The sequence below is a fragment of the Hippopotamus amphibius genome, chromosome 8, assembly GCF_030028045.1.
Source record: "Hippopotamus amphibius kiboko isolate mHipAmp2 chromosome 8, mHipAmp2.hap2, whole genome shotgun sequence".
Classification (NCBI taxonomy): Eukaryota; Metazoa; Chordata; class Mammalia; order Artiodactyla; family Hippopotamidae; genus Hippopotamus; species Hippopotamus amphibius.
The window spans coordinates 124682218-124694176 of record NC_080193.1 but is presented as its reverse complement, the minus strand read 5'-3'; the positions used below and the strand labels follow the sequence as shown (position 1 = coordinate 124694176).

Here is an 11959-nt window from a genome sequence, read left to right as displayed (position 1 = left end):
AGATATAGTGAGATTTGCTGTTAACCAGTTGTTAATACCTCATTGTCATCTACAAATGGGAATGTCTCTGCCAAAAGTTGCATGCAGTCATCGAAGTACAAATGATCTGGTTTGGGAATGTGGGCTACCTGCATAAAATGGAAAGACACAGAGGAAGAAAAAAATTGTTCAGTGTTCATACAATCTAGTTAATCAAACATTCCTCTTATTTCAGAAGTCAGTTTAGTAAAGAGCACAGAATCAAACCAGACTCCCTGCTTTCAACCCCCCCCCCCCCCCCCCCCCGATTTATTGCCCAGTTTCTGGGCAAGGTATTTAACCTCTTTGAGTTTCAACTGCTCATCTGTAGATAAAGTAGAACCATGGTAATTAATTCATATCATTGTGTTGATTAAATCAATATTTCAAGTACTTTAGAACGGTACCTTGTCACAGTACCATGAGTAATCCCTACTACAACAGTTCTACTATTGTCACTACTGTTGCAGTTGCCTGATCCTTACAATTACACAATGTTTTTATAACTAACAAAGCTGTTTCATGTAATTTATGTCCTCCTAATCTTTATACTCTGAGGTGAGTCAGTCAGGCACTGAACTCATAAGGAGGCTGAAGTTCGGAAGTTGGCGTAATTAATAAGGTCATGAAGTAAAACGCAAAGCTGGAACTCAAATCCAGATGTTTTCACTCATGGGTCAATGTTCTTTGCTTAAACCCTGCCCTACACCTTCCCAAGAACTGAGTACCCTGTACCTGGGAGTAGTTGGCAGATCCACTGGTTTCTGATGGGATGTGTTGTGCTGGCTGAACTGGGAGGAATTCACCTGTCTCTTCATCTAGTTGTAACTGAGCGAAAAAGGCTTTCTCTTGCTCCTTTTGGAGTTGTTCTTGTCTTTCCTTTTCAAGTTTTTTCTGTTTTTCCAGCTCATGCTCCTTCCTTCGTTGACTAAAGTCAAATACTTCTCGACTTACCCCGAGATCTATATCTTGCCTCCAAAGTATGTCAATCAAATCCATGTCCTATGTTTAAAACAAGGAAAGAGATCATGGTTAAAACGGTTTTAAAATGGTAGATACCACCTAATGTACATTATGCCATTGCTAATGGTGGGGGGTAGGGAGATTACAAATAAAATCTGAATGGGAACACAGATCCAGTGTTCTGGAAGGGCACAGTTAATTCTAGTCAATGTAAGTATCCTTTTTTTATATACCACCTACAAACACAGCTATCCAATCTAATCACTTATGACTTGGATTATGGATTATTAAAGATTTGGGTGATGGTAGAGGTCACTAAAAGCAAAGTAATAAATGTTTCACAGGAACGTTCTTAAAAGGAATCCCACACTTGTTTACTGGAATAGAGAAATTAGAGCAAGCACTCCAAGCCGGTGGTTTATTATGAGAAATGCAGTTTGGAAAACATGATTATGTGGAATTTTTCCCTAAACTTGCTCAGCAAGTACCAGTTTACAGAGGGGAAAAAACCCGAAGTTAAATTGTCAATCTAGCAGTTGTGAAATATCCCTTCTTTTGGTCTTCTTTCCTACAGTGGATTATCTTTTCCCCATCATTTCTTGCTACTTTTGTCTCTGTGGTTACTTATTAAAACAATTTCCTCTTGACCTGAGTTTTAGCTCCTGAGGTATGAACAAATTAGTAAACTCAAGTCCTAGCAAATGGTAATCTTGTGGTGTGTGGGTGAAGCCAGAGATTGCCAAAAGAACCGGGAAAGAGAGAGTGCCCACCAGGCTCATTCCTGAGAAATCATAAATAACCCTCTTAATAACACAAACCAAAAAAACATGGCTCTAGGCATTCTAAGATATGGGGAGAATCGTACAATACAATGAGGGAATGGTTATTCTGATATATATAACAAGGCTAGGCTTAGGTACCATGTCCATATTTTCCTAACCACAAATGTGTGAAAAGCAATTTTTCTGATTTACAACTTTAGTTTTTGTAAAAGTCTATAAACAGGTTGGCAATTTAAAAGTTTCCATTTAACAAATCATCTTTGTTGAAAATAATGAGATGGAGACTGGAAAAATCGACAGAGAAAGAGAATTGGGTATGAAGGCCAGTAGACACAGTGTGCATATACATCAAACTTTGTATTGTGGTTCGGACAACAGCTTTTACAGCTCTACTACTTTCAGCCTCCGAAGGACAAAAACAACATGGCTGTTGCTTCACTGAGTAGACAGGCTATTTCACCCAACAAAGTACAAGCACAGACCACCCAACCTAGATGCAGCCCAGTTAACTGGATAGTAAAGGCCACCTCTAGCCTTGATTGAAAGTTGGTGTTAGAATCCTAAATGCTATGAAACCCTGCTCATGAGGTTCATCATTCTAGCTTTGAACAGCATAACTTATAGTACAAAGCATCCACAACAGGTATAGTTAAAGCAGTATCTGTAGCTCTTCAGAACTGGTTAGGGTGTACCTAACAGCCAACATCTCTTAAAGGCTTTCTACGTATGCCAAGCATGGTTCTAAGTACTTCAGATATACACAAACGAACCTGCAAAACCACATAAAGAAAACACGTACCCCTTTTTTACAGGTAAGTATCTTGAGACTTAGAAGAGATACCATGAGAAAGTGCCAGAACAGGGATACGGACCCAGGCATGAGTACAGTATCAGTCAATCTTGGACTCGTGATTTTTTAACCACTAGCCAACACTAAAAATATGAAATCTGATCACTGGACTATGGTTCCTAAGTTGGGCAGGATATGAAATCCACTGTTGTATATATAGACTTTGCCTTGACATCTTGGTGGTGGGAAGAAGTGGTCACCACCACTTCAGAAGATTGGACTGAGCACATGCTACCCAGATTCCTGGCCAGAAGCAACAAAACAGAAATCGTAGAGCATTCAGTCATACGTGGCTATCTTCTCAGGGGGCTTCCCACTAAAATAAAACATGAGAATAATTTCCATTTTAAAAAGAACTTGTCTCCACTTTAATGGACATGTTTACACAAAGGTCATGTGAAAAAGAAAGGCCCAAGTACAAAGAAACCTACTTTAAAATTCTAATTAGATTGGTCCATATCTTCTCCTGGAATCTAGCTGCAGCTGAGTATCCTGAGTCATTTTCCAAACTGGAGCTAACAACCAAGATGCTAAGGAGACATTGTGTGCTCACTGCTACTAAATGGTGGCACTAAAAATTAGGGAAATGTGTATACTCATGCAATCTCAACTGAACTCTAGTCTCTCTATAAAGTAAGCAGTACCTCTTCCTACCCATCTCAAAAACTGACACAGAAAGCGCAATGAGCTCTTCAGAAGATCAACAGTAGAGAAACCCCAAATGCTTGTCCCTGCCCCTGGGGGCCACTCTGCCACATCCCTCCCTCACATTCCCCAGACTGCCTAGGCCTGGGGCTTCTCCTTGTTAAGAGATCCCAGGATAAAAACCTGTACTCAGTTTTGACTTTTTCATAAAAGAACTGAAAGAGCACTGAAGAATTTATGCTGGAAACACCTCATAAATATGACTCGTCTCAAGTATTCCTAGAACCCAGAACTATGGGTGGAAGGAAAATTTCTAATGTAATTTCCTCTAAAATTATCAGTGGCAATCACACCAAAAGTTGATAGAACTCTGTTCTTTCCTTTCCCCCTTTCCTCCCCATTAGATGAGATGTCTTGAGTGAGTTCAGATGGTTTAGCTATGAATTTGTATGTGTTCCATCCTACCCCTACCATACAGATGTTGGTGGATCAAATGAAACATGTGGAAGACATTTCTCTATACATGTAAAGTATATGTAAGTGTTGTTAGGCATCCTGACCAGGAATGGGGCCCTACTACTTGCTGTGAGACCAGACTCCAAGGCCAAAGGATATTAATGAAGTTGCAGACCTAACTGTAGCGGCAGCCATGAAACAACACTCAGCCACGAAACTACTTGATTCCTCCTCAGCGAAGGTCTGAAACTGACCACTGGGCATGTGCAACATGTGTTGTAAATAGAAGTAAATAACATACACTTTTATGTACACATTTAACACCCTATCAGTTGTTGCTCAATTCCTGATATGACTACCCTTCAATGCACAGCTCCAAACCAATTCAATGCTTCAAAATTTCCCACAACATAACCAGGCAAGGACACCTTGGTGGATCCTTACCAACAAACAGGAAAAACAAAACCTGTCATGTGGATCAGCTCTTGAGCACCTGTTCTTGTTATCCGATCTGAAACAACACTGGACCCTGGGAGATGGAGGGGCTCCAAAGCTGGAGCTGACCGTCTCCACCAGGAGTGCCACCAAGAGAGGTTTCAAGTGACAACATCTAATTGTTCTTAACACAGGCTGGGCAGCCTTCAATGAGATCATAATGGACCAAAACAGGTTTCAAAGTGTTCTCAGAGGTTTTCATTTTTAAGTTTATTTTTATATGTTTATTCTTGCCATGCGTGGTCTCTGAAAGAAAACATCTGCTTAAAAAATAGTAGAGTTTTAACATTTTGAATTCCTTTAAAACAGATGTTCTGATCAAATGCAGAATGCAGCAACAAGGGGTTGTTTGTCATGGCCTTGATATATCATAGACCGTGTTACTCAGATTTTCGCTTACGTTTCAGAAGGAAAAACCTGCAGGGATTTGATACTGTATGAAATATTCAAAGCTTTATGTTGAAAATAAGAACCTCATAAGTGTTGTCCACACACAACTCGCTGGTGGGGAGCCCCGCAGTCCCAGCGCTGTGTTCTGTGCTGACCTTCAGGCAGTGAACGGTCTTGAAGGAGCCTTGTGACTGGGCACATGACTTACTCCACAAATGACCCATCTCTCTGCAAAGCACTTGAACCATCTAAGAGGAAACAGGGTGGTGCCCATAACAAGAGCATGACAACAGGCTGTATGGAATGAAAGTGCCCAAGGAAGAACGAAACTGCTCTTCCACACTTCAACCCGAGGCACTGAGGAAGCATGCCCAGCAAGAGGGCAGATAAGAAGAGTCTGGGGAGGGAGAGGAAACGTATGGCATTTCAACAGGCATTTCCTTAAGCTTCCCGAGGGCCACGCAGGCTCTGGCTGTGCGCCTTCACATGCCACGTGGAGCAAATGCTGCCTGCCATTCTTGCTGTCTGAGTTTTTGTTGTTGTTGTCCTTTCGTGATTCCTGAGTGTGTTTCACATCATGTTGCTGTCTTGGCTTCGACAAAATAAGACAATTTAATAAGAAACATAAATGTTTGACAATTCATGTTAAATCACCATCTGGCCCAATAGAAATAGTCACATTGAAAATATATACATATCATCCTTTGCCATCTGGGTAATCTGTTAACGTTTTATGGGAAATCTGAAGTTGGACTATTAACTCATACCACTTTAAAACGAACATCTTTGTTCCAGGATAAACAAAGATGAAAGCCCTTGAAACACAGAATCTCATAATAGTATGTCCTTTGCAAGCCAATTTTAGTGCTTGGAACAAACCAGCATTTACCATGCTCCGATGATCCCCCAAAATCGGTAAAGATAAAGCAAAGGTATCATGATCTCCTCCTAAATTAAAGCAATTCAGTAAACTAAGGCTTTAGAAAAGTATTTGAAATGAAAAATAATATGGTTTCTATTATATACATTCAAATGTATAAATGAAGCTTGCACCTGACAGGAAGATAGTGGGATGTTTCCTTCTAGAAATAAATTTCACTAATAATCTGTTAAAAAAAAATTGCACAGAAAACTAACTTCGTAAACAGACAATGAAAACTGATTCTCACTTCCAATTTTACAGTATGTAAGTGTTAAGACAATGTCTCAAGTGATTCCTTCTTAAAATCATGTCTTTCCATTAAGAAAATAATTAATAAATCTTCTTTTAAAGTTTACTCTCCTGAGATGGATCTCTCCATCCAAATATTAACTACTAGCATTCAGGGTCTAAATTACACCTCGTAATGCTTTTCTCTCATATATTCCAGTCTTTATATTATGCCCAGGTGGTTATATTGTTCACCTAAAAGCTAAATCTGGTTTAATATTTTTTTCCATAGAAGCTGCTCAAATATTTTTTGGGAAAAACCGGATGGAACATGAATCACATCCTACCATCCGTTAGAGTATAAACCAAATTAAGAGCTATAGGAAGATGCAAAAACAAATGAGGGCATGCTCGAATTCTGAAGAACTGATTGAACAACAGAGATATCCTTGATTCACAAGGCTCTACTTTGCAGTCACAATCCTTACTCCTAAAGTAAAATGACACCAAGCAGGTGTGTTTTTAAAATACATCTCGCTGATGACTATCCTATTTCATATTTATCTGCCTATTTACTTCTCGCCTGCTTCATTATAAGAAGATACACAAGACAAGCCCAATTATTTTCTCAGACTTCTAGAGAAGGCAGATGAGATGACAGGTTATTTTTTATAGTCTGCCCACATTCAAGTACTTTTGATTCCACTGGACTGATCTGCTAACTTCTGCATATATTGCTATAATAATTATGAGGCAGGTGATAAAAAACAAATCACAACAAACATATATTTATATAGAATCACAGAATGTTAGAGATGGAAGGGGCCTTACAGCCACCTAGACCAAGTGTAAATGTCACTGGGTTAATTTATGTGTAACTACAGTTCCATTTTTAAAAATAACTGGCCTAGCAACCAGTTTCTATGGCAGCAGAGACTCCTAATAGGTAATAATAGTTACCACTAATCCAAGTTTTCCTTCTAGAGAAAACTTAGTAAGGATTATTTCCCCAGTCTTCAATAACTAGGAGGTTTTTTTGTTTTTTCAATTAATTTTTATTGGAGTATAATTGCTTTACAGTGTTGTGTTTCTGCTGTCAGCTATACGTATACATACATCCCCTCTTTTTTGGATTTCCTTCCCATTTAGGTCACCACAGAGCACTGAGTCGAGTTGCCTGTGCTATACAGTAAGTTCTCATTAGAATAACCTGCAATTTTTAACAGCATAAAAGATCTCAAACACCTCAACACATGAATTATTCAACAAGTTTTAAAACTCTAGACCACAAATTTGCTATTCCTTGGTTGCAGACGCATCCTTCTACCCTTTTGTCTTTCAGCTAGAAAATGGTCCAGTTTCCTCAGTCTGAGCTATTACTGTGTACAGACGTTTTCATGGGCTGCTTCCTGTTCACCAACAAGTTTCTCAGCAATGACTCAATCTAAGAAATATGATCCAGCCAGTTTACTGGAACTCTCACCCATTATGCTTGTCTGCACACTGCAAAGCATGATGCAAAGATAAAGCAAAACTGGAAACTGAATAGAATAGGAACTCAGACTGTTTATTTTCTCAAGAGGCACATACATGTTTGGCCAAAAAGAAATCAGAACGGACAGTTAATTTCCAAAATAGCAGGCAATCCCACTGCCACAAAAAGTGCATGGATCTGACTTTCCCATGGAAGTTTCACACCTGGATGCCTGCAGAGTTAATTTCTGGTTGTTTGCATTTGGGCGGGATGCTGCTGCTGGGCCTCAGTCAAAGGGCTTATGCAAGGGTCAGTCACTGTATCAACAGAATGGCTTGGTTTGATAAGCAAACTTCAGGGTACATCTTACTCATCTCTTCCCCATTTCTGAACAAGCCATGAACGTATTAAATTCTGGATGCTGTCCTCCACACGTGAAAGGAACTCGGTGAATAGGTCTTCCATCACTATTAGAATGATTCTACAGGAAAACACACACGCTCCATCTTACCAACAGAACATTCAGGAGCACTGGCTCCATCTAACTCCCTAGTTCACTTTACCAAACGTACACTGAAATGAACTGAGCGTGCACTAACCAGGTCATCAGATTATCCACCTTGAGGTCAAACAGCCCTGCTTCTTCACCCTCATGCCCCTCCTCCTACAGGGCAGCCCCCATGAGGGAGGGCAGTGCCCCAGCACACTTGAACCATTGGGGCTTTATACAGCCACTTCTAAACTCCCTCAATGATCCTTCACCCTCTTTGGATCCTGTATTTGTAAACGGAAATTATTTATTTCAAACGTAAAACCCCTTTTCAGATTTTACTGCCTACAATCAAGCTTTAAAAAGTAACAATCGGGACAGTCGCCCAGGCTTGCTCTTTTTTTTTTTTTAAAGATTTATTTCATTATTTATTTGTTTGTTTATTTTTGGCTGCATTGAGTCTTCATTGCTACACACAGGCTTTCTCTAGTTGTGGCGATCAGGGTCTACTCTTAGTTGCAGTGCGTGGGCTTCTCAGTCTGGTGGCTTCTCTTGTTGCAGAGCATGGGCCCTAGGCACGTGGGCTTCAATAGTTGCAGTGCATGGGCTCAGTAGTTGTGGTACACGGGCTTAGTTGCTCTGCGGCATGTGGGATCTTCCCGGCCCAGGGATCAAACCTGTGTCCCCTGCATGGGCAGGCGGATTCTTAACCACTGCGCCACCAGGGAAGCCCAGCTTCATTGCCCAGCAATGAATTTTAGATACATATTATATTGTAATATAGAGAGACTATCTAAAATACTTGGCTTTTCCATTTTTTCTTTTTTTGCACATCCTATTAAAATACATTGCAAATGAGGTGGGTCTGTTTTTTTTTTTTTGGTGTGTACTTTTTTGAGTATGAAATATTTCTCAAAATTATAAGCTCCTAATGGCTAAAACGTCACTTTACCAGAATGGTGATGGTTACAATAAAGGTGATGGTCACGATGAACAAGATTAGTGTCCATACTACCTTAAATGGGTTATGAATCCGCTACCCATCCAATCCACACATACAGTTCACCAATCAGGTGCCAGCAACTGTGCTAGGCGCTGGCAACACAAAGATAAACAGGGGATAGTGTCTGATCTCAGTTTAGAGACTCGAGGAGACGCATGTAGGACCCAAGACAGCAGAGAGCAAGTGTCACTAAACTGCACAGAAAAACCTCGTAGAGGAGTGACAACTGACTTAAAGTATGCAGGTCATAACTGCACGAACATCCCACCCACATAAACAAGGGGTAAGCCGGGTTTTTCCAAACGTCTAGTGCACATGAATATTTGAAAGCAAAGGAGGTTTTGGAGGTGGAGAACACAAACAAGCCCCCTCCACTCACTCTGCTTTCTTGGGCTCCCCTCTTGGTGGCAGCAATCTCACCCCACCCGCCCCACCCCCCGTTTTTCCCCCAGAGGCTCAGATTCTCCAGCACAAGGAAAATTCTCAGAGATTTCCTCCTCGCATGTAGACGCCTGTGGACTTGTCAGTATGACTCACCTCAGCTGAGAATTACTGCTAATGCCAACTGTCACGGAACACTGCAACTGGAGGGGCCCAGAGGACGCACACAGCCCTTTTATTTTTCACATAGGGAAACAGGTCTAGAGGGTGAAATGACTTGCCCCAAGGTCAGAGGTCAAGGATTCCAAAACTACTATGGTCTACTTTTCTAATTTTACAACTCCTGCCAAGTTATTTGATACATTTTTGCTTCACTTTAATATTTTAATTTGCACCTCTGGCTCCAGCTTGCCAGTCTGCAGGTGCCTCGCAGCTTCTGTTTCAGGTGGCGTTTGCAGAGCACTTCACGGTTTGCAGGAGTGTTCACTGCATAGCACGAGGGAGGTGGCTCATCCTCGTGCACGGACGAGCACAATTAGGCTTTGGGCCTCAAGCATCCCTGCCCCAAACTGCAGTCTTGGCAAGCGATGGAGCCAGGACCCCAACCCAGATCTGATTCTGAGCCTTCGGGCTCTTTCCTGACACCACAGGACGAAAGCTGCAAACTGCTTTAGCCCCGTGCCCTCTCCCAGGTGGGACACCAAGGCTTGGAAGCTGGCTGGCTCTGTTGAAGCCTGGACCCACTTGTTCTGACGACTCAGGATAAATCCAGTCAACTGCATGTGCAAAGCTGAGCATTTAAGTCGATCTTGCCATGAAGCCAATATTTACCCCATACTTTGTATATTTTATCTGGGCTTTCTGACAATGGTCTGACTAAACTGCAAACTCCTTCAAGGCATGACAATGTCTTTTTTTTTAATAGATCGCACATGTACATAGTATAAAATTTAAAAGCTGCAAAAGTAATCTCCTAGTTATCCTTCCCCAAGACAACCACTGTCATCAGTTTTTTGTGTTCTTAGGAAGATATTCTATTAAATATACACCCATAGGCACACGCACAAGTAGCATATAATCATAATGTTCCACACTTACTTCTCTTTAATATATTTTAGAGATGGTTCTATATCAGGGCATAGAGTTGTTCTATTATTTTTAATGGCTAAGCTGTATTTCATGATGAGGATGTACTATATTATTTAATAATATAATTACTTAATCAGTCCCTCATTGGGCTTTTAAGTTATTCCCTAATCTTCTGCTATTATAAATGATGGTATAATGGCTATCTCTGTACATAAACCATTTCACAAATATGTGTGGATTACCTGTGGGATAGATACTTAGAAGTGGAATTGCTGGTCAAAGAGTATATGCATTTTTACTTATGATAAATATTGCCAAACAACTCTTCACAGAGGCGGTACCTTTTACACCCCACCAGCAATGAGAAATGCCCATTTCCCCACTCTTTTCCCCACTTACGTGTCTTTCACACCTTGTGGCATATTGGCACGTGGTACCCACTCAATAAATACATACTAATTGTTGATATAAGGTCTCCTACATTAATTCCAGAATCACTTCAAAATCAGTCCTCCCACTATTTTTAAAGATAAGACAATAAAATTAAGACTAAAGAAGAGACTATACTGTACATAGAGTCAGTTGTCCAGCACACAGCATTTCTTAAATCACCAGTGTGTGTCCAGCCAAGGTAACCCTGGTTGGTGCCTTTGGAGCTGGTAAAAACATCTGCAGGGGCAAGAAACATAAAGGCCACGGTGCACACAGATAGAGGCTTGGCAAAGTCTCAACAGGTGAAACAGGCAAAAGGGCTCAGCAACCTCAGCCCTTCTAACAGATAAGATAAACTCCAAAGAAAAACCAAGTCCAACTAAAAATGGAACTACCATATGATCCAGCAATTCCACACCTGGGCATATATCTGAAGAAAACTAAATAATTTGAAAAAATATAAACGCACCCCAGTGTTCACTGCAGCGTTGTTTACAATAGCCAAGATACAGAAGCAACTTAGGTGTCCATCAAGAGATGAATGAATAAAGAAGATGTGGTGTGTGTGTACGTATGTGTATATATATACACATACACACATATATATATACGTACACACACACAATGGCATACTACTCAGCCACAAAGAATGAAATTTTGCCATCTGCAACAACATGGATGGACCTGGAGGTATTATGCTTGGCAAAATAAGTCAGACAGAGAAAGACAAATACTGTTGTTTTCACGTATACATGAAATCTAAAAACTAAAACAAATGAATATAACAAAACAGAAACAGACTCATAGATACAGAGAACAAACCAGTGGTTACCAGTGAAGAGAGGGCTGGGGGAAAGAGTATTAAGAGGTAACAAACTACTGGGTATAAAATAAATAAGACACAAAGATGCAAAGTACAGTGCAAGGAATATAACCAATATTTTATAACTTTAAATGGAGTATAATCTATAAAAGAAAAAGCAAGTCTGGCCAGGTTGACCCATCTACCAGCTCTTTAAAGACCAGGAAAAGGCATTCTGTCTAGGGATGTGTCTCTCAGAAACATGTCTGTTGGCCATTAAATTACAATGAACAACTGACTAAGCAGAGCTGACAGTGATCTTGCAGACCACAGACCAAACCCCAGGTTTACAAATGAGGATCCCAAAGCCCAGAGAAGCTAAATGGGTAACTGGCCCTAGGTCTCATTTGACTGAGCAGAACCCAGGAGGGGTCATCTAGTCAACTAACACAAATTAGATTTCAAACTAGACTTTCCTATTGCAATTTCTATTTCTTAAATTCATGAAATATGAGGAATTATTTTGAAAACAGACATTT

At 40.5% G+C, this 11959-nt stretch overlaps 1 protein-coding gene across 5 annotated transcripts in view; it reads right to left on the bottom strand.

Annotated features, from left to right (window-relative positions):
- NFE2L2 (NFE2 like bZIP transcription factor 2) overlaps window positions 1–11959 on the bottom strand; it is a 31787-nt gene that overhangs the window by 2939 nt on the left and 16889 nt on the right. For 3 of the 5 annotated variants that reach the window (XM_057744338.1, XM_057744339.1, XM_057744340.1), the window contains exons 2-3: window positions 754–1020; window positions 39–128 (exon numbers count right to left, since the gene is read on the bottom strand). In XM_057744338.1, the coding sequence (XP_057600321.1) occupies window positions 39–128; window positions 754–1020 (357 nt within the window). Of the gene's footprint in view, window positions 1–38; window positions 129–753; window positions 1021–4682; window positions 9116–11959 lie in introns of those variants that run through there. The other 2 variants (XM_057744337.1, XM_057744342.1) reach the window with 1 other exon arrangement.